Here is a 24,579-nt window from a genome sequence, read left to right as displayed (position 1 = left end):
ATAAAATATGCAGAATCCACGTATTGTGGGCGTGTTATAATAGGCGCGTCTCAGACCAGCCTTAGGCCGGTGTCACACGAGCGGAAGCGGATTTGCGTGTGCATTTTTGCTGTGGTTTTTCATTATGAGCGTTGCGGATTTGTTCGTGTATCTGCATTTTTTATTGCACGTTTTTCATGCGCAAATCATGCTCATTCGTGCGTGCAAAAAAACACGCAACGATGCCCACAGCCAATGAAACGGCCAATCAGTGTAATGAGGTCACGATGTGTTCTTTATCTGTGCAAATGCTGAGCAAATTAGAGCGAGCCGCGGTTATTTTTGAGAGACGCAATTGCGCAAGCAGGATCCGCACTTGTGCGTGAAGCATCTGGGATCTATTTTCTGTATATTGTGCGCACAAAAAAAGCATGCAAATATGCCCGTTTGTAACCAGCCTCGGGCCGGACTCACACGGGCGCATCTGCGCATTACATCTTTGTGCGTGCGATATGCAGAGAACAGAAGGGGCTGATTTCGGTGAGTTTGTGCACAAGTGCGTATTTTGTGTACGCAACTGCATTGCGCAAAACCACAGCGTTCTCTATTTTCCTGTGCATTAGCGCAGTAAGTGACCATATTTGGCGCACATTACATAATTTGGCGGGAAGCATCAGTGTGTACTTTTTCACACACAATTGCGCACGGCTTGTTTGTGCAAAAAGTACAGTAAAAACTGCAGTTGCGCGCAAATACGCATTCTGCAAAAACACATACACCCGTGTGAATCCGGTCTTACAATGAGACCAAAGCCCTTAGGCCTGTGTGAGGAACGCCGAGGGATTGCTATTCTAGCAATGTCCTGCCCTCTTCTGCCATTAGAGGGCCTTTCTGAGGTAATATCCTGCACATGGTGTCGAGCTGTGACCCCCTGGGTCCTGCAGCTGCCGGAGCTCCTACATGGACATATAACCTTATGGGCTAGTGAAGCTCCCGCCCCCTCTCCGCCCCTCTCACTGTTTGCAAAGGGAGGGCGGGACAGAGGCGGGACTAAGTTCAGCTCCGTCTCGCCTCCTCCCATTGCAAACAGTGAGAGGGGGCGGAGAGGGGGCGGGAGCTCGGTGCATCTGAATTACCCTATAGTTTTCACTCTCTCACATTCTCCTTTGTTAATCCTGTCTGTCACATTGACAGAAAGTGCATCCTCCCGCGTGAAATTTGCCGTCCTCTCATTGGCTGACGAGAAGGAGTACTTGACAGTGATTGGTCAATCGCTGTGTGCGCCTCTAGATGGTTCGACAGCAAGATTTCGGCGCCCAGCTCTGGTTGGTCAGTCTGTGTGCCGCGTTGTACGGCGTGAGAGAGAAGATCGTGCGGCTGGGAGCAGACACGGGGCGGCGGAGAGGTGGGTGAGCGGGGGTCCACAGAGGAGCTGGGGACACTGAGGGGTGTGCGGGCGGTTTGCAGCGTGACATAAAGTTGTCTGTCAGTGGGGGTCACGTGAGGCGGTTTTCACATGTGAAGGAAAATATCACATAACACCGGGGAGTTAATATAATTGGATGCTTCTCTGTGACCGCGGCCAGTCTGCCCATCAAAAACTGTCAATTGTCATGGGGGGCCGCCTGTGGCCCGGGGGACGGTGGCCGCCTGTAGGGGGGGGGGGGGGGGGGGGCGCCTCTGGCCCCGTGGCCGCCTGTAGGGGGGGGGGGCGGCGCCTCTGGCCCCGTGGGCGCCTGTAAGGGGGGGGGGGGGGCGCCTGTAAGGGGGGAGGGGGGCGCCTGTGGCCCCGTGGGCGCCTGTAAGGGGGGGGGGGGGGCGCCTGTGGCCCGGTGGGCGCCTGTAAGGGGGGGGGGGGGCGCCTGTGGCCCCGTGGGCGCCTGTAAGGGGGGGGGGGGCGCCTGTGGCCCGGTGGGCGCCTGTAAGGGGGGGGGGGGCCGCCTGTGGCCCGGTGGGCGCCTGTGGCCCGGTGGGCGCCTGTAAGGGGGGGGGGGGGGCCGCCTGTGGCCCGGTGGCCGCCTGTAAGGGGGGGGGCGCCTGTGGCCGCCTGTAAGGGGGGGGGGGGGCGCCTGTAGGGGGAGGGGCCGCCTGTGGCCCGGGGGACGGAGGCCGCCAGTGGGGGGGGGGGCGCCTTTGGCTCGGGGGGTGGGGGCTGCCTGTGGGGGGGGCGCCTGTGGGAGGGCCGCCACTGGCCCGGGATATGCGGTTTGTCAAGAGGTGGTTCTCTTGTTCTACAGAGTTCAGGTTGTCATGGGGGGTAGGTGGCTTCTGTCCTGGCACACAGGTTATTAGATTGGGGGAATGCCATCTAATGGCCCCAGTTGTCAAAGGTGCTGCTCTTCTAGGACTGAGGAACTAGAAGTCGCTGTGCCATCCTCTCCTGGCGTGGGCTGGCTGGGTACAGTAGTAATGCCTGGGATCACCTGACTTTCCCAGAACTTGATACCAGCCCTTCTTAATAGATATTGAGGACCTGCCAGAGGGGATATATCACATGCTTTCTGGCAAGTACGGTGTTAACCCTCCGGTATAGAGCTATTATGTCTCTACTTGGTGACCTTTGATACTCGGCCGCACCAACTCTATAACTCCATTTCTCTCCCAACTGTCTGCAGCCCTTGAAAAGTTAATATGTAAAGCTTGTTTTCGGCGATCGGGGAGGGGGTGGGGGACGTGTTTCATGACTCCATCCTGAGTCTTATTGACCTGAGGATACTGCAGGAGGCGTCAGTGACCGAGTTCTGCAGGTTACCAGGAGGATTTAGTTTTTGGTACTTTTTTTCAAGTTGTTTGGTTGCTGGTGAGCTGCAGCTGGTACAAAGGTTGGTCCCAAGTGCCCCTTAAAGAGCGCTTTGCCTTGTGCCCTCGGAGCCCGGTATCTGGTTGTTTGGTCCGGCTTTGCAGAGGATTACCCAGACCGGATACAACTCTGGGAGTAAACAAGAATGCTTCCATTCATTAACAGCAAGCAAAGATCTTGAAATGGTGCAGAATTAAAGCTCTGTTTTTGTTCCAGGGGTGAAGTAACTGAGGCAGGATGATGGCCGACTCCCCTGTGATGAATGGCGGGCATGCCGATCTGTGGGCATCTCATAACCAGATGGTCCTGGAACCTCTTGAAACAGGTGATCCAGAGGTAAGACATACGAGACGCTGCGCTCTCACTGCACTATAGGCGCTTCTACACAGAAGACGGACCCTCTGCTGGCTGTAATGAGCGACTGACAGTATAGCTGCCAATCAGTCCTCGTTCTGCTTGGGACTAACGATGGCTAATATTAATCATCCTTTACCAGCAGCAGCTCTTGTTAGCAGCACATCCCCCTGTTTACATGGAGGATGTCCTGCTGATGAGTGAGCATTTTGAATGTTCATCAGTGGATTGCGACGCATTCAGGCGGGCCGATGATCGGGGGAAATAAACCTTCTGACAAATGTCAGTTCCTATGTAAAAGGGTCTTAAAGTTGTTATCCAGCTTTCCCTGGATTCTGCATGTCATGGAAACCTTCCTAATGCCATGTTACACAATATTGAAGATCAGTGGGGAAATGGAAGCTAGATGTAATCTTCCTTAAAGTGACCCCCCCCCCCCCCCCCCCAGTCTTTGACAAAACATGGCCGCAGTGGCTGTCAGACTAACGATTTATACTGATTCACAGACACTTTGATTGGCCCGCGTTGCCCACAGGAACAGCATCAACAGTCAGAGCAGCATCTAGTGTCTTGGGGTGCGTTCATTCACACATGGAATCTGAACCCCATTCTTTTGAATAGAATCATACAAATGAGCGATGTTTTCCTGCATGGCATGTGATGCTGTGTGGGAAACAAATTGCTGCATGTTCTATCTTGCTGCGTGATCCCGCATTGCAGCGCCCCATTGTTTTCAATGGGGCTGGTGGCAGCAGCAGCGGCCTCATTGAAAGTAATGGGAGAAACTTCCCTGCATTCCTGAAGCAATGTGAGGCTGTTTTACCATGAATGCACATCCCATCGACAGGGATTTCACATGGTGTGGAGCACAATATGGGGGCGGATTCACGCCCCGATATTGCACTCGCCTGTGTGAAGTTAGCCTTAGACTGCGGCTGCATACTAACACACATGTGCATCAGATAGTCATAGCGGCTCGGCCGTCTGTCCAGGGCTGGAGGGTCGCTTTAAGGAAGTATTCCTATATTATACACTGGTGATATGTTGGTAATGTAGGTCGGCACTTTACCATCTCTGGGCTCCTCGCTGGTGGATGAAGTGACTGCAGCATTGATCTAGCACTGTGTCCCCTTCACTGCTTATCCGTGTCCAACAGCGCCCTCACCAGGCATTGTGCAGAAACTACAGTGTGGTCACTTATATAGGGCTGGCTACACTTCCCTCAGAGATGAGTTCGGCTGCCTGACAATCAGGTAGATTCCTATTGGTCTTGGATGGGAGTATTCTTGCCCTTAGATTATCATATTTCCAGGCTACGAGGGCTGAATTATGAGAATGTCCGCTGGATTAGGCTGTTTACATCTGAGTTGGCATTTCTGGTTTTCTGTTTCTGTTGCATTATGGGAGCAGAAAACTGAAAATGGCAGAGAGCTGGTTCCCAAATTATTTATGAAACCGCATCAGAATTCCCTGGGAATGCAGCATAACATCAGTCCTATAATGTGGGCTGCCTCGTTCTGTCATGGTCTGTCAACTTGACCAGAATAAATAGCACTGCGTGCTGCACTATTTTTTATTTGTTTTCCCCCTCCACTGCAATTGTGATGGAATCTGCAACGGAGGCTCCCATGCTGATGTGAACTCTGCTTTAGGGAATTGATAGTTTCTCATATTTTGTATTAATCATAAACTTTTTTTATTGACAAAAGGTGTATGAGATTATCCGGAAGGAGAAGCAGCGGCAGCGCTACGGGCTGGAGCTCATCGCCTCTGAGAACTTTGCCAGCTGTGCAGTTTTGCAGGCTCTGGGCTCCTGTATGAACAACAAGTATTCGGAAGGTTACCCAGGACAGAGGTGAGTGGGTGACACCAGTGCGTCTCATCATAATGGGCAGGGCTGCTCTCATAGGGGCGTGTCCTTTATGATGAGGACTGGGCCTTTAAAGGAAATGGCAACGTGTGTGTGTGTGTCTTTGGTGTTGTGCGTTTTTTTTTTTTTTCTGGGAGACAGGGTGACTGAAAGTGCATTTCTGGCGTTCTTTATTTATTTATTTTTTTTTCGGACGACGTTCACCGTGCGGAGAAAATAGTCTTCTACTTTGGTAGATGGGACTTTTACGGACGCGGCGATACCAAATATGTATTTTTATTTTATTTAGATTTTTTAATTACAGATATGGCAAAAGGGGGGTGATTTAAACTTTTTATCCTTTTTTTTTTTTTTTAAACAAATAAAAAAAACTTTATTGATCTTTTTTTTACTTAACTACAATATGCGATGCTTTGATCGCTCCTGCGGTATGACATAATGCTACGGGGATGGCTTGATAGGCAGTCTCAAGGCAGCCCTGAGGCCTTTCAGAAGGACCCCGGCAGCTATTACACCTGCACGGCCCCCCCCCCCCCGATCTCACAGCAGGGGGGGGGGGGGGCGGCGTACGGGACCCCCGAACATTGTTCGGGGGCTTTAAATGCTGTCAGAATTGACAGCGGCATTTAAAGGGTTAATAGCGGCTGTAGTAAACAGCTGACGCCCGTGCTGGATGCAGAGAGGTCACCCCACGACCTCTCTGCATACATACACTGACGCTGCAGGACGTAAATGTACATCCTGGAGCGGGAAGGGGTTAAGGGTGCCTTCACATCTGCATCAGAACCTCCAGCCGGAGGTTCTGTCTCAGATGCAGCTGCAAATACTAGAAGCGGAAACTCTGCATGCAGCGCTTTTTCTTCCATCCCAAAACCAGGCTCCTGGGAGGAAAGTGGGTGGGCCCTATTATAGTCAGGGGTGTCCTTTTGGTACTGTTTGGTTCCGTCCACAGGCAGACCTGTTGAGCTGCAGGGTTTTTCTTTTCTGCTCCCCGAACAGACCCAGAAAGCGGAATCCCCGGTGCAAGTCTGAAAATACTGTAATGTTACTTGATTTTTCAGTGGATTATGTTCTTACAGAAAGCCTTGGTGGCGACAGACAAACTGCCTGTATAATAGAGAAGGTTATTGCTACTGTACATGTATTGACATTTAGATGGGCGGACCCAAGTTGGACCCATAGGAGAAATGTCTGACTTGTTGGGGGAAGGGGGGTGTGTGTGATTCTTCTCGGACTCCTGTCTATCATGAAAATGCAGGTCTTGTGTCCCCCACTGTATTAATAGAGCAGCGATCAAGCATGTGGGCTGCTGAGGCTAGCAGGGCGTGTGCGCGACTGCTACACCGTTCTTATGGGAAGACTCGGGCCCTTCTGCTTTTGTGATTGGTGAGGGTCCCAGAAGTCAGACTCTCACTGATCAGACACTTATCCCCTATCCTGTGGATAACGAGATAAGCCTATTTCTTGGGACAACCCCTGTAATAGAGAGGGTGCCCTTGTGTGAGATCGCTTAGACAATCCCCCATCCCAGAGAGACCCAGCTAGGAGCCCCTCATATTGAGTGTTAGAGCTGCTTTACATGAAGGGTATGAAGACTTTTACAAAAAAAAAAAGTCTGTTCCAATGCATCTAAAATAAAAATGTACTTTATCTTTTGCCAATAATATGGATTTAACAGTCTCTTGCTGTTTTCTGCATACAGCCCTATTCAGGTTATGTGACTCCTGTGCAACAGGTATTAAACAAACCCTGCGTTAGGGAGCTCTTCCATCGGCCAATTCTTGGCTACTTGTAACCTGTGCTGGTCGGCAAAGCATTGTGATCAGCGCTTCATCACTGCGTTCACACACGGCAGATGATTGCATGAAGACGAACAATTGTTAGTATGATTGTTCAATTTGCGCTGCAGATTTTAGTGCGGATCAACACAAAAGTCCACGTCACTAAACATGTAGCATACGAATTTTGGTGTATTTTTCACACCCTCATTTGAAGGGGTGGAATTCATACTGAATATCCACAGTATAAGCTGACATGCTGCGGACTTAAAACCGCACCACATATCAGTTCTGTACTGACTTGTGCAGATCTTTATGCACTATGTGGAAGAGGTTTACATCTCCTCCACGCGGCTCAGACTGGAAATGCTGTGGATCTTCTGTTCAGAAATTGCGCAAAATGTACACCCTGTGTGAAGCTCCTCTAGCAGGCGCTATACTACACTAGGACACCAAAAAGAGGGTCTCATGTTCTCTCCTGCCTCTGACAGGTACTATGGCGGCACGGAGCACGTGGATGAGTTGGAGAGGTTGTGCCAGAAGAGGGCTTTGGAAGCGTACAGCTTGGACCCACAGAAATGGGGGGTGAATGTGCAGCCTTATTCAGGTGAGTCCATGAGGTAATGGAACATGCATATTTATTACATTTTTTTTATGCACTCATAGACTATAATGGTGCGTATTACTCAACAAAAAAGGACAAGCGGTGTTTGTTCTTTTTTTTTTTTTTTTTTTTCCATGCACATAATCTGCGTGAAAAACGGGGGGGGGGGGGGGGGGGGCGGGGTTTAGAGCTGCGTATCATACACTTAATATGCAGCCAAAATATGCTTGTGTATGTGAGCCCTTAATGTGATGTTTTAGGGTAAGTTCACACACAGATTTTTTTTTTCCTTCTGAGATCTTGCAGCAAATGTGTGGCAGAATATGCATATGTGATTGTGAATTTTGCTGGCGATTCCACCCTAGGCATTGCAGATAAACCTATTCTCCTCTTAATTTCTGGTTTCAGGTTCACCTGCTAACTTTGCAGTGTACACGGCTCTGGTGGAGCCTCATGGACGGATCATGGGACTGGATCTGCCTGATGGGGGGCACCTTACCCATGGCTTTATGACTGACAAGAAGAAAATCTCTGCCACATCCATCTTCTTTGAATCTATGCCTTACAAGGTAAGCAGCCATTGCTGCGGGTCCTTGCAGAGCTCTAGTGACGCCCGTTACACGGAGTACATCCTTGTATGTCACTTATTTAGTGGTTTCATGCACTCTGTCTATATGGCTCTTCTATTATGAGATGATTTATGCGGCCGCGTTTCACACTCTTATACAGGTGAATCCCAACACCGGTTATATAAACTATGACAAACTAGAGGAAAATGCCCGCTTGTTTCATCCCAAACTGATCATTGCTGGTGAGTACTACAACCTCCATCATCTATTTAGGAGCCCTTTACAGTTTAGACTGATTTTTAAAATAAATAATTTTATTATAGAATGCTAAAAAACATATACCACTCTAGGGCACACCTGACATAGAACAAAACCAACAACGGGTAGCATGCTAGATGGGTTGGTGGCCAAATTAGATTGTAATATTGGTGACCAACTCACATATACTCCATCAAGGTAACTGTGGGGCCGTGCACTAATGCCCCCAGTGGCCAAATAGTGTAAATAGCTCTCCCTAAATTAATAGGGATGTTAGTAGCCTATTATGTACCAGGAATATTTGTCAAGGTGACAGTGGGGAATTCACAAAGCCACCTCGTAATAGTGTGGTACTGGAATTGGTGGGAGCGTGTAAGACCTAGTAAATAAAACCCAAATATAAAATTCTGGCTATTGCTAGTTTTTCGTTTTCATCTAAAGGTACGTCATCTACATAGCCTAGGATACATACCAGTGGAGTGTGCTCTAGAGTTACCCCATACACATCATGGATTAGTTCACACACTTCTATCCAATACCTCTTTTAGTTTTGGACATCGCCACATCATGTGTATTAGATCTGCTGTTTGGGTTTTACATTTATTACATAAGGGAGACTCTCTCAGGCCTATATTATATAAGCACAATGGCGTTCGGTATACCCTGTGTAGTAGGTACAATTGTGAGAGTCTGTGGGATTCACTTAGGGAGAGTCTGGGTGTCGCCTGTAGAATCTCATCCCATAATGATTCCTCTATTGGTCCAATGTCTCCTTCCCATTTGCTCTTTGTTGCCAGGGGATACCGTTCGCCTATTTTGCTCTGTATGCATGTGTATAGCTGTGATATTTTCCCCCTTGTGTTGGTGGCAGTGCCCATGATATCGGCTGGTATGAATTTCTTTAGCTCAGTATCTTTAAGCCCCACTTCTGCCTCATAGGCATGCCTGAGTTGGAGAAATTTGAAGAACTGTGTTTGTGGTAGGTCAAACTCTGCCCGCAGTTGCTCAAATGACTTCATATCTGTTGTTGTCACTATCTGTGTCTGACCCCCTTATCCTTCCATATCTGGAAGTCTTTCAATTTGTTTAGTTCTTGTTATTTTGGATTATCCCAAAGTGGCGTATATAGTGTGTGGACATTGGTCTCTGTGATCTTTAACTCTCCACCACACCCTATGTATCAGGGCCAAAGTCGGTAGGTTCTGGTCGTTGGTTTTAAATTCAGCACTCTCCAGAGCTTCGCCGTTGTTGGTTTTTGGTTTTGTTCTTGATCTATGTCAGGTGTGCCCTAGAGTGGTATATGTTTTTAGCATTCTATAATAAAATTATTTATTTTAATTAGTCTAAACTATGAAGGGCTCCAAGTTACTGTTAGACTACTGCCCCTGTGAATTTATTTCCATCATCTATTTACATCAATTCATCAAATGTGTCACCTGCATTGTTGCAAAAGTTTACAATAAAGAGTTTTGAACCTTGTGATATTTTTCCTTTCCCTGTCTAAGGCGTCAGCTGCTACTCCCGAAATTTGGACTATGCTCGGATGAGGGCCATAGCTGATGAAAACAATGCTATTCTTATGGCTGACATGGCGCACATCAGCGGGTTGGTGGCAGCCGGAGTCGTGCCTTCTCCTTTTGAACATTGTGATGTTGTGACCACCACAACCCACAAGACCCTGCGCGGCTGCCGAGCTGGCGTTATCTTTTACCGGAAGGGTGAGTTGTCTTCCTCAGGGAGATTGAATGAGGGACTTTTACGAATGCTGAACTGATGTGATTTCTTCAGGTGTCCGCAGTCTGGATCCAAAGACGGGGAAGGAAATGATGTACAATTATGAGAGCCTGATCAATCAAGCTGTATTTCCTGGCCTACAAGGTGGACCCCATAATCACGCTATTGCAGGTACGACCCACCAACATTAAATGAGCTTTATGGTATATCCACCACCCACCAAACGTGTATGGTTTCATCAGATATATTCCATATTGTGATCTATTACAGGTATTGCTGTGACACTAAAACAAGCGATGACCCCAGAGTTCAGGTTGTACCAGAAACAGGTTCTCTCTAATTGCCAGGCGTTGGCAAGTGCATTGGAAGAGCTCGGTTATCACATTGTTACTGGTGAGATTTTTTACAGTTTCCGCATTACGATATTATAGAAGGGAATGTTTTACAGAGCAGATGTGCCGATACACGGGGGGAATGTAAGAAATCACTGCTGCTCATCAATGAGCGGGATGTTCACCATGAACAGGTCTGCCACTAAAACAATTGTATTGCAGCTCAGTTTCATTCACTTGAATGGGACTGAGTTATAGAAATGTCATGGCACGGATGACTGTGACATCACAGGCTGAGGAAGAGGTCCGTGCTCACCCCAAACAGGAGTGCTCGTAGTTGGGCCTCTACTCATGGTGAATTGACAAATATCTGAGTTCTGGAAAACCCCTTTAATGCACAGATGTTGGGACTCTTCTTTTTGTTGTAGCAAGTCTCTGTGACCCAATAAAAGGCTATACAGATATAGATTGTCCAAAGTCAAAAAACATTTGAAATGGAATGATTTTTAGGATTATTTTGGCAGACCGTCATGCTCTTTTTCGCGTGTTTTTGTTTGTTTTATGCGGTAGTTTTTCTTTTATTTTTGGTGTGTATTTTCTTCTGGGTCCATGTCGTCTTTTTTACAAAGTGCCACATGTGTTAGATCTGGCGTTTTTTAGCATACTTTTCTCTATAGGAAATGAATTTTTTATAAAAAAAGCAATCCAAATAATTTGTATTTGCCATAAAATCTCCCAATCTCTCCTCCATTGGGGAACACAGCTTAGGACCACGGGGTATAGCTACTATCACTGGGAGGCAGACTCTAAGCAAAAAAGTGTGAGCTCCTCCTGCAGGCACCAAGCTAGCTGTAGGAGCAGCAAGTAGACTAGAAACAGGTTAAAAACTAGTTAAACCACAAACCTTAAACAATGTAACAGAGTAACTCCAGGAAGAATGCTCCAACAAGGATGTGAACACGTTTAAAAATCACTTTGGGTGGGTGCTGTCCTTCAATAAACGAGACAAGTAAGAGAGATTTTATGGTGAGTATAAAAAAATCTTATTTTCTCGTTCTTTGCATTGGGGGATACAGCTTAGGACCATGGGACATTCCAGTGCAGTCCTTCAGGGGTAGGGAAGAGTAGAGCAAGATACTTTATGGCTGTTTGCAAAACTGTCCGCCCGAGAGAGGCGTCAGCGGATGCAAAAGTGTGCACCCGGTAAAATTTAGAGAAGGTGTGCAGAGAAGCCCACATAGTAGTTTTACACACTTGCAGAGCAGAGGCACCCACTGCTTGAGTAGAGCGTGTAGTAACCTGGAATGGGGGCTCCCTGCCCTTGGCACAATAGCCGTCCACCACTGCTGTCCTTATCCAACAGGAGATAAGTGATTTTGGAAGCCTCCAAGCCATGTATCGGAGCATATGAACAAAGACGTTTGCGAGAGGCATATCCTGAAAGCTTTAAGTCCAATTTATTGAGAGCGGATTCCCTTGGGTGTGTGGTGGAGGACAGAAGAAAGGCAAAACAATGTTCTTGTTGATGTGGAAGGCAAACCCCACTTTAGGTAAGAAGGAGGGCTCGGAACGTAGGACCAAATTGCCCTGATGGAAGATGGTGAATGGAGGTTTGACAAACAAGGCTGCGGGTAGAAGTGATTGCTACCAATAAGGCTACTTTCTACGACAAAAGATAAGCTGGGATGTTGTGCAACGTCTTGAAGGAGTGAGCCTACAGTGTGTACAGTACCACATTAAGGTCCCAAGGACTGACAGGAGAACGGTATGAGAAGCTGCGTGAGAGAATTCCTGGAGAAAAGTATGGACAGATGACTTTAAGGGTGGGGGGGCATTGGAAAAGAATGGACAACACTGATAACTGAACTTTCAGGTAACTAAGGCCCATGTCCAACCCTTCCTGGAGGAAAACCAGAAGGTGAGATAGCGAAAAGCGCACAGGATTGAAAACGTGCTCGACAAGGATCTACAGAGGGTACTCCATCTTGACCCTGAGGTCAAGGTATATGTGGAAAGGGACGGAAGACGTATGGGTACTGGTATTCAGCCCAAGGAATTCCTAGAGCATCCACTGCTCAAGCCTGAGGGTCCTGAGATCTGAACACATAGGTTGGGAGTTTGCGGTTCAATCTGACCTGCATCAAATGGCCATCTGGATGACCCCACTTCTGAAAGAGCGCTTAAAACGCGTCGGGATGTAACTTCCATTTTTCTCTTGGGTTGACTGTTTTTCAGCTTAGAAAATCGGCTATCTAATTGTCCACACCTTGAATGTGATCCGACGAGAGCGCTGGAAGGCAAATTTCAACACCTATCAAGATCTTCCTGCCATGAGCGCTAAGCTGCCTTTCCTAACCTCATGATTTATGTATGCGACGGCTGTCGCTTTGTCTGTTTGGAGCCAAACGGGTAGACCCATTACCTGGGGCACAAAGCGCCAAAGTGACAGGGGAACGTCCCAAAATTCCAAGATGTTTATCAGGAGCGCAGGCTCCTATACTGTCCAAGTGCCCGGCTCGGTGAAGTTCTGCAGCGTACTCCCTCAGCTGATCAGTTTGGCTTCTGAGGGGTGTCCAGCCGCAGGGACTTTTAGATTGAGAGTCTGCAGATTTGTCCCACTGGCACGAGGCTGTGGGTGAAACTGTCCGAATGAAATGGCCTCAAAGGACAAGACCATCAGTCCCAGTACTCTCATACAGTGATGAATGGTCACCAGAGACTGGGTTTGTAGGTAACGCACCTGTGGCCAACCCAAATGGCAGGGCTGTGAATTGGTAGTGATCCGAGAGGATGGCAAAGCGGAGGAATCGCTGGTGCACTTGACATATTGGGATATGAAGATGGGTATCCTTGATGTCGATAGATGACAGAAATTTCCCCAGTTCATGGATGCAATGACTGACCTCAATGACTCCATGTGGAAGTGTTGGACCTTGACAAATTGATTTCAGCTTCAAGTCCAGAACAGGCCTGGCTGGGCAGTGCTTTTTGGGTACTACTACAAAGAGGTTAGAACCCCTTAAAGCATTCTAATGGACGAACAGGGACTATTAACCCCTGAGAAGATGGCGCCTGTATCGCATGAGCGAAAGTGTTCGCCTTTTAATGGAGAGGTAACGGAGAGTCTAATGCCAGCCCTGTATTCCCAGAGTCAGGAAAAGAACAACTGAAGATCGATTGAAGGAAAGGTCTGCCTCCTACGGACACTAAGCTAAAAACTAGCTAGCTTGGTGTCTGCAGGAGGCGTACAGCTGGTAGGAAGAGCTAATTTTTTTTGCATGGCAATAGCTGTACCCAAGAGCCTAGACAGTGTCCCCACCCTCTTTCACCACACCTCCCCTCCAGTGCAACAGATGAGAAAACACTTGTGAAAAATGGAATGAAAATCATGGCTTTTTTTTTTTTTTTTTTTTTTTTTTTTTTTTTTTTTTTAAAGCTGCCCCACCTAAAAAATAAGTGTAGATCCAAAGTAAAAAAAATTATCCAAAATAGCGCTTCACGGGATGAAGGAAAAAATGTATATATTCCTTCATCCCGTGAAGCACTATTTTGGATAATTTTTTTACTTTGGATCTGTATCTACACTGGGTTCCCTATCATTAGGGACCCCAGATATCTAAGCAGCTCTCCGGCCAGGATTGGGAAAAAGGATAAACTATCTTATAGGCTATCCAGGATTTGGAGGTACCAATGAGTCATCCCACGGATTGGGATCCTCACTTAGTGCCGGGTAAGTTCCAAATTTTGCATTATTCATCTCTATAATTCCATTCAATACTGAAGGGGTGCTATTCTGATACCAGTATTACTGTCATTAAAAAATAAGTGTGTGAAGAAAGCCTTTAGGTTGCGTTCACACACTTCGGCTCTTTTGCAGGGTAGAATTACAGCAGAAAATCTGCAGCTTTTTCTCCTTCTAATTGTCAACAGGATTTGCTTTAATTCCATTCACTTAAATAGAAAATGTTTCTTCTGGGCCTATTCCGCAGTTTTTCTGCATTGTGTTAACGGACCTTAAAGGGTTTGCTCTGCTTTTTGCTGTAGGAAGCAGCCAGCTCCGTACATCGCACCGTGGCCTGGGTTGGTACTGCATGCTGAGTCCAATTGAAGAAGTGATCAAGCCTTGGCCTGTATAACTGTGGGTCACTGTGCAATATACAGAACTATCTGTTTCCTGCAGCCAAATGGCAAGAAGTGGGACAACCCCTCTAACTTAATTGAAACAACTCTAACTGCTTCTTGTTTTGTCAGAATTACTGGAAATAAATTTGTGCTCCGTCACTTCACAGGAGGTTCTGATAATCATCTCATCCTCGTGGACCTGAAGAACAAGAAGACAGATGGAGGAAGAGCAGAGAAGGTCCTTGAAGCCTGCGCCATTGCTTGCAACAAGAACACCTGCCCAGGTGAGTGCACCTCTGTTGCAGGTGTGAAGTAAGTGATACAACTATGGAAACGGGGCAGCGACTCCGTATCCTGTGGATTCATGAGGAACTGAACCTGATTAATGTCAGTCAGAGCTTCAGATGTGAAATCTATTTTGCTGTCCCGCAAAGCCACGCAGACTGTACCATGTCATTGATGAATGTTTTCCGCTATCTGTGCCCTCGGCAGGTGACAAGAGTGCTCTTCGTCCCAGCGGCCTTCGTTTAGGATCCCCTGCCCTGACCTCCCGAGGATTCCGAGAAGACGACTTCAAGAAAGTTGCACATTTCATTCATCAAGGTGAGTAGTTCATGTTATGTGGATGTTCCTACACATGGGCTGCATTCAGACAACTCCAACGTGAATGGCAGATGCTCCCAAGTAGCCTTACTAAGAACCGCTGCAGGAATATGCTTTATCAGCCCTCTGATGAATTGTGTGAAGTTCACCGTATTTGGTGCACTTTATTTTGTGGTGATAGGAAAGTACTACATCTATCATATCACACTGGTAAAGTGAAGTTCTGCTCTGCACGGGGTGAAAGGATCTTCTGTTAATTCCTGAGGACTGACAACCTGCTGCTATTGACTAATCTATTCCTATTAGGTCTGTTTAGCACTGTGAATACATGGAGGGGTCCTGCTGGGAATGGGTCATGGTTCTTGTTCTGCAACCCATTCCCACAGATGGATGTACTACTTTGGTGGAATCTCACTGCTCATACCACAATGGTAGAGCAGCGGTTTCTGCCAGCATCCTGCTACAGTGGCTGGAATCAAAGTTATCTACTACACCAAAATCCTAATGATTCAGAGAAGAAAGATTAATACATTCTTTAAACCGCGTGGTGGGAAGGGAGAAAAAAACGACAGTATTGCTTTACAATTAAAAGGGTTGTCTGGGAGATGGTGCTTTTTTTCCCCCCTGCGGACAGTGCAGGAAGCGGATCACACCATCCATGCTGTAGTGGCCCAGGTTGGTATTGCATTTAATTAAATGGGAGCTGCACCTGCATTACCAACTTGGGCTGCTACAATATAGACGGCGCAATCTGCTTCCTGTGCTGCTCATACTTGAGGTCCATTTAAACAGGACGAACATCGGGCAAACGATGCCTGACACTCGTCCCTGTGTTTCCTTAATCCATGCTCCTGCATTGGAGCTAGCAGAGCTGTCTCGCTCACGGAGCAGCCACCAAGGGGGCGGGCAGTGCAGGAGATTTCTCTCCTCTCGCTCCGCCGCCCCTCTCCATTGAGATAACACAGCGGCCGTTTACTACTGAATGGCCGCTGTTTAAAACTGAACAATGAGTGATCAGCTCATCGCTCTTGTAGTATAAAAGATCAGCGATAAGCTCATCGTTTAGTTTAAACAGCAGCCATTCAGTAGTGAACGGCTGCTGTGTTATCTCAATGGAGAGGGGTGGGGGAGCGAGAGGAGAGAAATTTCCTGCATGCCCCGCCCCCCCCTTCTGGCCGTTCTATGAGCAAGACAGCTCTGCTAGCTGCTGTGCAGGAGCATGGCAGTGAGGTAACGCAGGGACGAGTGTCGGGCATCGTTTGCCGGACAGTTGTCCCGTGTAAATGGACCTTAACAGCAATGCCAGGAATCGTCTGATCGGTGGGGATCCCGAGTATCAGACTCCTACTGATCATCCTTTGATGGCCTTTCCTGAGACTAGGTCATTAATAGAAAAAAATGCCTCAAGTCCTGGACAACCTCTTTAACAAGTCTGGCCACTTTTATGCAAGTGTGTAATGCATTTTTTGCACCCGTATTACAGACAGGTATCATGATTTGTCCGCAGGTGTGACCCAAACTCATGGCATCAAATGGACAAGTTTCCTGGCCTAACCACGGATTTACTCACCCAAACTCTCAGCATCATAGGGCTTTATCATGCTGTGAGTTTGGGTCAGAAGAGACTTGTCTGTACAATTGGTGCAAAGTGCCCATATTACTTGTGTGAAAGCAACCTTAATCAGATTTTATGTACAGATGTAGCAGCAGTTAACTTGATTCTTAACTTTTTGTGTCACCGTTTATTTGCCCTTTCAATGGCTGAAGATAACTTGTCGTAGAAAGTCCTCACAGTCAAGTTAACATTTTCAACATCTGTACCTTCAATATGAAGAATGTTGGCAATAAAAAATATAACTCACTTCGGGGGGGGGTGCATCATACAGCTTTGGTGACAGGAAAGTTAAAAAAAAAAAAAAAGTTAAGTTACAGCTCTTGAAATGAGCTTGAGCAAAATAGTATGGCCCCTAAGGGGTTAAGTAGCTACCTAATGCAAGTAATAAAGATGCATGTATTATTAACTGTAAAAGTGGCTTGAACACAAGCTATATTATCAAGCTCGCTTGCTGCAGGTTTGCAAGTAGCGACAGCTTTTTACAACTAGTCCAATGGTGGGTGACCTCTGATCTTGTGGTAATTTTCCCATTGTTCTCCATACTTCAGGCATTTTGCTCACTCTGGAGATCCAGAATGATATGAACCCCAAGGCGACCCTGAAGGAGTTTAAGGATAAATTAGCATGTGACGGCAAACACCGAGAGAAGATTTGTTCCCTGAAGGAGGAGGTGGAGCAGTTCTCGGGCTCCTTTCCTATACCCGGCCTGCCTGACTTGTGAATGATGTGCAGCACTGGCTCTTCTTAGTATCATTACGGTATGATTGTAATGGAGGAAGCCAGGCTGCGTTTATGTATGTAAGCTCATGAACTGCCACATTCACCCCTGTGCTGCTTATGAAATGTGCCTATTAATAGGAAATGTGATTTCAGTCTGTCCTGCGTACATAGTCACATGTCCTCCTGCCGATGGCTCAAGAATCAGACATGAACCTCAGGACCATCACAGTGCTTTATGGGATATCTCTGACTTGTGGGTTTTATTCCTGTGTCTGCAGGTCGACTTTTGCACCTGACTGATACACTATATACTTCTGCTCAGGGTACTCTTCAGAAGTGTGCACCGTATGCTAATTACAACTGACACCACATGGTTATGGCCCTTGTCTGCTGCAAGCACAGGGTCCGGAAATCTCCATGGATCAGGATGGCATTGCGGTTTTATACAGGGTCCAGTTTATTGATCTGTTTAGACTCTGCTGGAATAATAAACATCTTCCTGATGTGGCGATGGAGACTGTTTGTTCCTTCACAAGGTGAATCGATCCGTTCCTTGAGCAAAATTTATCCTGCGACTACCAGTAATGCAAGTTGTGTCTGAGAGTCTCGGGTGCAACCTGCGGCACACATACACCCGTCCATGCGTTATATATATCCGATATACACACTCTATGTAATAACATGCATTGGCATGTCCTACCGCTTGTCCATGAAACGGTCAGGAATAGAACATGCCATACTTAAAAAAAACATGGCTAGTCTCTTTCAAAAACCGCGCCATCCTGTCTTTATGCTGTGTATGGTATTACTGCTCACCTGTGAGCTGTAATACAACACACAACCATTAATAGGTGTGGCACTGTTTCTGGAAGCAGCTGTGTTTTTCTAAAGGGTTAACCACACTGTTGTATTTTGCTTCCTTTTTACATATAGGATACATATATGTAAACAAACGTAGACGTTTGTCCTGGCCTGACCGTGGGTCTCCTAACCCAAATTCTGAGCGTCATAGGGGTGTATGATACTCGGAGTTTGGGGTCAGGCTGCGACACTTGTGTATTCTAGATGTAAAATATGGCAATGTGGTTAGCCCTAATCCTGAAAACCCCTTTTTAATGAAATACCAGTAAACCGCCTTCTGGCTGCTGGTTCTTAGATTTCGTAATTCATTTACAAATTGGCACAGGTTTTATTTATATATATATTTTTAAGGGGTCATCTACCTGTAGCGGATTGTAGAAGGGGGACCACTCGCTGTTAGAGTGGAGAGCTGATGCAAAAAGGGGACTTCAGCGCACTCAGTTGTAATCATGGGAGACTAGCAGTTGAAGGTGTATATATTACATTACACATAATTGGGGGGATATGGTGAAGCCCCCATGCATTGGATCTGTGGGATAACTCTGCTGGAACCTACGCCATGTGTGAGTGGTGTTGGTTAGCAGCAGTAAATACAGGTGCGCACCAGTACAGTTACCTCCTTGTTGGGCAGGGACCCACTGCCAGTATACCTAGACAGCTTTACCATTAGTCGTCACCCAACTTTCCCACAACCACATACAATAATGAGCCGTGTAGAGATAAATCCATCATTTATTGAGGTGGATTTCTGTTGCGACAACACAAATTTGAGTTCATGCAGTGTTTGGGCACAGATGGGTCCTCGCATGCACCGATTATAACCAGGACTGATAGTGTCCAGAACTCTTTGGCACACCAGCTGCACTACAACTCCCATCCTCCTCCCAGTTGGTGTAACAAAGGTTTACATTGATCCTTTCTGGAGGCTGCAGGACGGGGAAGCGGATGTTCTCTAGTGGTTTGTATTGCTGAAGACCCCGGAGCTGTGGTCGCGGTTTGAACCCTGAGTGTTATGTTCTTCCCTAGTAGAAGGCACTGGAGGAGTTAGGTTACCTTGCAATAAAGTCCTGCCGCGAGGCCCTAGCCCTCCAATGTGCTTTGGCTGAAGGATGGGAATCGGCGGTGATGACGGGATGGCATGTTGTCACTTCTTACCAGCTCCTGGTTTCACCCGTAAATATCAGGAGGGCGATTAGGAGCGTTAACGACCAAAGCAAACTGATTCAGTTTTATAAAGAAATCAGATATACAAATAGATACACAGAGGATGAGACTGAACCCGAACCCTAGCAGTGCAAAGTCAGGGCCAGCATAGGCCCCAATACATTATATAGATTCCCTAATAACTCTCCACTAGAGGGTGTAACTGTACCATTATATAGCCTCCCCTCTGAACCATCATTATAATGATGGTCACATGATTTGCAAGGGCACTAGTATGTGATGCAGATCACCGGGGGGCATCTGGACTCGGGTGTAGCCCCATCAGTGATCGGCATGTAGTTACCAGCAATCATTTGCATCAGGTACAGGAACCTTTAAAAGCAGAAAGAGTACAGCTTCTCGGGGTGAAGCTCACCTTTTGTGGAGTTTTAATTCCACAGCAACCAGGTGAGCCATAGCAAGCTGACTAAAGTGAGTAACCCAAGATTTAACTCTATGCATAGGATAGGGGAGAAGAGTCTAAGTGGTAGGGGCCTGACTAATCATAAGAGTCCCTTTTTCGCCATAAGAATGAAGAGACAGTCAAGCCTCGTCACTGGACACCTGAGCAAAAATGAGAAAACTCACCCGATGTTTGCAGGATAAATGGAGGGAAATACCTGCTCAAGTGTATCGGATGTCAATCATTAGGGTCAAAAGGAGCCCCACTGAGTATTAACATAGGGAAATAAATGCTACTTCGGACTTTTGCTCAGGTTTGCAATTATTTCGGGTAGGATATTGTATAGAGGCTCGGTTGTCTCATGAGTGGCACAACATTGCACATGCTCGACCACTGCTCCATTCATACAAAGGACTCAGAACCCCATTCTCATGATTGGGTGGGTGGGGATCTCCCTGCCAAAAGACTTATTGCCCATCCTATAGCCAGAAGATATGTTCATATCTTGGGATCAAGTATTGCATCATTGTATTATGAAAAGTTCTGAAACTTTTTAATGTACTTTGTGGTTCAATTCTTCATCACTGTCAAGGTCTGTGCTTGCTGTCAGTGAGTGGAAACGTTTCTGAATTCTATTCAGGGAAAATTGAGGAACTGAAACAATCAGTAAATATTTCCACTCGCTGATGTTAGACAGTGACGTAGGTCAGCCTGACAAAACAGAGGGGATCGTTACAATGTAGCGTAGCGTTCTAACAAGCTTTGCAGCCAGGATTAAGGCCTCATGTCGACAGGGACAATCAGGCCAGCTACGGATTCTCCATGGAGAATCCGTAGCAGGTCCCTCCTGCCCCGCAGACATGATGCTAAAAAAATCAGAATAAACTCACCTGCAGCGGTCTGTGCAGGTCTTCCTTCCGTCGCAGCCGGATCTTCTTTCTTTTTCCCTGCGGATATGCTCGGCCCGTCGGCTGCGTGCCGGGCACATCCGCTGGGTTGAAGAAAGAAGTTTCCGGCCGTGAAGGAAGGAAGACCTGCATCGCCCGGAGCAGGTGAGTTTAATTCAAGCGCGGGTCTCCCGTGGATCTGGACGGCTTCCATAGAAGCCTGCGGAAGACCCGCACCTGAATGGAGCATGTCCGGATTTTTTTTCCTGCACGCGGGACCCGTGCCTGCAGGGAAAAATGACATCTGCAGGTATTTAACTACCTGTGGGTGTCTAATGCATCACTATGGGGCGCAGATCCGCATGCAGGAAAACCACAGCGGATTTTAAATCCGAATTTGCCTGTGGACATGAGGCCTAAGCCCTCATGTCCACTAGCAAAATGGAATTCCCGATTTTGCCCATAGGGAATCATTGGCCATCCGCGGTCCATTAAATTGATTTTTGCACTCGCGGATAGAATTTTAAAAGAATTGCGTTTTTCATGCGCGGGAGAAAAAACGTGGCATGCTCCATTTTGCCGTGGATCGGCAACATTGCTAGCAATGTGTGCAGATATCTGCATGCAAAAAAATACCATTTAAAGCAAATCTGCACGGAATCTGCCGTGGAAATCTGGGGCAGATTCTGCGCAGATTGTATTTTTTGAGTGGACATGAGGCCTAACTAAGGGTGTAGTCACACCAGTGATGTTCCCATGCGAGAAAGACCAGACTCGTCTGGGAACAAACCCTGTTCGTTTGCATCGGTTAATTTACACTAGTGTTTTTTTTTCTCAGACTGATACAGGATAGGGGATAACCTTCCAATTAGTGGGGATCTGACTGCTACTGCAAATGGTAGTCCAAAAGGTCCCTCTCTGAATGGAGCGGCAGTCGAGCACGGCAGTGGTCCATTCATTTCAATAGGAGCAGCAGAGATTGCCAAGCACTTGCATTCTGACCCCCCCCTAATTTCAGGATCCCAAACGATTAGATAATAATCCCCTATCCTGTGCATGATGATATAAGAGAATATTCCCATTCACTGACAGCAAGCAAAACCTAACTGGATGAATTAAAACCGTCTAGTAGGAAGTTCTAAAACTTTTCATTCTTCACACTTTGTTGTAATTCACAAGTGAGATGAAAAAACTGCAAACAAGTAAACGAGATGTTCACCACCATGAAAAAAAAAAGTTTACCATCGCCGTCATCTGATAATGTGGCAATGTTTTCCATCATACTGGCGCGAGAGTTTCTAAAATCCCATTTACAACACTAAACCATTGGCGGCAGCAGTCAGTAACCTGCTGATCCCGAGGACAGCGGCCAACATGTAGCAGCATCACACGAGCTCTGGATGTTTTCCATGTCACGAGACGAACACACATGATCCTCACAAGTAGTGCAAATAATTACATGGAAGGAAACGAGATACCATGTGACCCGGCTGATGGGATCGGGGAGGATCCGAAACTAAACCGCTTATAATACGTTACAGGACGCAGAAACTAAAGACAGTGCAAACACTAAATTAATACTGAGCATGCAAGCGTACGGCTGCGTTTAAAGGGACACTCACCCTACAGTCCTGTGGCTCGAGAATGTCAGCAGCGTTATAAGGGGAAACAATGGGACACTAATGAGGGGGTGGGGGTTGTTTTTTTTGCACAGCAGGCATGGAGTATAAAAGTTGAAGTTTTGAACTTTTACGTTGGGACTTGCAAATTTTTCAAAACAGCAGGCGGTGCCCAGTATGAGGGCATGTACCCTCGCCCCATCACATTTACTACGGTATTATGAAAACCAGTTTGTAGCCGGTGTGGGTTTCCACTTAGCACATGTAGGTGCTGCCAGATGCAAATGTATTTAGGGGCTTGCACCTCTTCATACATTTGCCAAACTGATGCCGACGCACAGTTTACTTAGTATGAAATGTGGCCCAATGGCTTTGGGGGGGTCCTTACCAATGTAACCTAAATAATTTTGGAGTGGAAGTTACCTTTTAGGCATCCCATTAAATAACATCAGCTTCCCTGCCTGAAATGGCTGATCCCAGGAAACAATAGATTATTTTGAATGGTAAAAGGAAAGATGAACTCTAGGTTTTGTGTCCCTTTAAGTTGTTTCCTCAGCACTGATGCCCCCCTGCTGCACAATCAATGTAAACACTAGACGTGCGCGCTGTATACGGCCGCTGCTAGTACAGATTAGCACAATTAAAAAAAGAGGAAAAAGTACAAAATCAGACAAAAGGCTTTAACAAAAAAAAAAAAAAAAAAGACAAAAAACAACATTATTGGGATGTGGCACAAACAATGGAGGACTCTTAATATAACCACTAGACCAATTGTCCTGGTGGAACAAGACTAAAATATATAGAGATTTTTTTTTGCCTTATGCAAAACTATTAAAAGACCCGAGACACGTGAGATAATGACATCACGTGCCAGCGGATCCAACCCTGCTCTTTGTCGCCCCCTGCTGATGATACGAGCTGCCAAAAATAGTAGGGAAGCGAAGTGACAACTGATCTGAGTACATTTCTGACTGCATATTGGTTGACATTCTTCAAGGCTATCGAGTTTTTTGTATGGCAAACGTAGCAGCAGAATGCTGTGATACTGCCCCCTACAGACAAGTTTGTATATATATATATATTTTTTCCAGTTAACTATATAAAACAAATTGGTGACTTGGCAGGATTTAAAGGGTTTTCCAAGATTTTTTTTTTTTATGACCTTTCCTCAGGATAGGTCATCAATAGTTGAGTGGCTAGGGTGCACCGCATAGGCACCTGCTGTCAGCACTAAGACGGTATGGAACGGAAGCAGCTGCCCTGACCCCTGTGTAGTACCCGGCCCTGGTAATTGCAGAAGCAGCTCCCATTAAAATCAGTGAAATCAGCCTATGCAATTACCAGCGACGGACACAACAGAGGGGTCAGAGCACCTGCATCAGCTCTGTGCCCTGTGTATTTTGCTGGAATAGTTGATCAGACGGAGTCCCAAGCAGCGGACCCCAGCCGCTCAACTACTGATGAATCATCCTGAGGATGGGTCACCAATAAAAAATAAAATGCCTAGACAGCCCCTTTATGCAAGGGCTACATGGTGACTTTGGCCATGACCAAAGATCGCAGTGTAGTCATTCCATCCAGCAATGTAATAGTCAAATTGATTGCGTTTTGACTCTCAAGTTGCTGCAATCCACAGACCTCAAAGAATCTTCCTAAGTTGCAGGACTACACAGTTCTTTGGTCGCACAACCCCCTGTTGCGGCCAATGTCGCCATGTAGCGCCAACCTCATAGGATGGATGAATGAGATGGGGCAGGAATGGCTAGACTTCTTAATTCTTCTCATTGTGTGATCTTAGTTCCTGAAACCATCTATCATAATACAAGGGCTGGACTGAAGGGGCCCTCGCATTTAAAAGGAGTAGTAGAGGGTTAGAAAACCTTTTTTTTCTTCCAAAAATAATGTCACAGCTAACTACAGGTTGCGCGTGGTACTGCAGCCATTTTAAGGGTATGATCACACACTGGAAATCTGCCGTGGATTTGTCATCAAACCTGTGGCACTAAAGTCTGATGTTAATTACAGGACTTATCCAGATTTCATTCAAGTGTTGCGAGACTCACAAAACTCATGAATATGAACTCCATTCCTTTAAACGGACTCCTACACATGACCGATGGTTTCCCTCACAGCAATGAGGAGAGGGGGAAAAAAAAACCGTGGCATGTTCTATTTGTTTGCGTTCCTCGGCACGCATCGCCCATTGATTTCACTGGGACCTTAAATACATTGCATGCACGGCCTTTTTTGCCTGCAAAAAAATAAAAA

General features: G+C 46.6%; 1 protein-coding gene across 3 annotated transcripts in view; it reads left to right on the top strand.

The window, feature by feature from the left end:
* The window catches only part of LOC136576933 (serine hydroxymethyltransferase, cytosolic-like), a 98,301-nt gene extending 80,454 nt beyond the window's left edge, over positions 1–17,847 (top strand). Inside the window, exons 1-12 of one of the 3 annotated variants that reach the window (XM_066576579.1) lie at positions 1,247–1,384; positions 2,996–3,115; positions 4,843–4,988; positions 7,273–7,388; positions 7,794–7,954; positions 8,115–8,196; positions 9,718–9,930; positions 10,001–10,117; positions 10,217–10,339; positions 14,568–14,684; positions 14,893–15,003; positions 17,167–17,847. In XM_066576579.1, the coding sequence (XP_066432676.1) occupies positions 3,017–3,115; positions 4,843–4,988; positions 7,273–7,388; positions 7,794–7,954; positions 8,115–8,196; positions 9,718–9,930; positions 10,001–10,117; positions 10,217–10,339; positions 14,568–14,684; positions 14,893–15,003; positions 17,167–17,339 (1,458 nt within the window). In that variant the 5' untranslated portion in view covers positions 1,247–1,384; positions 2,996–3,016 and the 3' untranslated portion in view covers positions 17,340–17,847. Of the gene's footprint in view, positions 1–1,246; positions 1,385–2,995; positions 3,116–4,842; positions 4,989–7,272; positions 7,389–7,793; positions 7,955–8,114; positions 8,197–9,717; positions 9,931–10,000; positions 10,118–10,216; positions 10,340–14,567; positions 14,685–14,892; positions 15,004–17,166 lie in introns of those variants that run through there. The other 2 variants (XM_066576580.1, XM_066576581.1) reach the window with 2 other exon arrangements.
* The last annotated feature ends 6,732 nt before the right edge of the window (positions 17,848–24,579 follow it).

Source organism: Eleutherodactylus coqui, chromosome 8 (assembly GCF_035609145.1).
Source record: "Eleutherodactylus coqui strain aEleCoq1 chromosome 8, aEleCoq1.hap1, whole genome shotgun sequence".
NCBI classification, from domain to species: Eukaryota; Metazoa; Chordata; class Amphibia; order Anura; family Eleutherodactylidae; genus Eleutherodactylus; species Eleutherodactylus coqui.
Note: the sequence above shows the minus strand (reverse complement) of the source record. Positions and strands in the feature narration are given on the sequence as shown.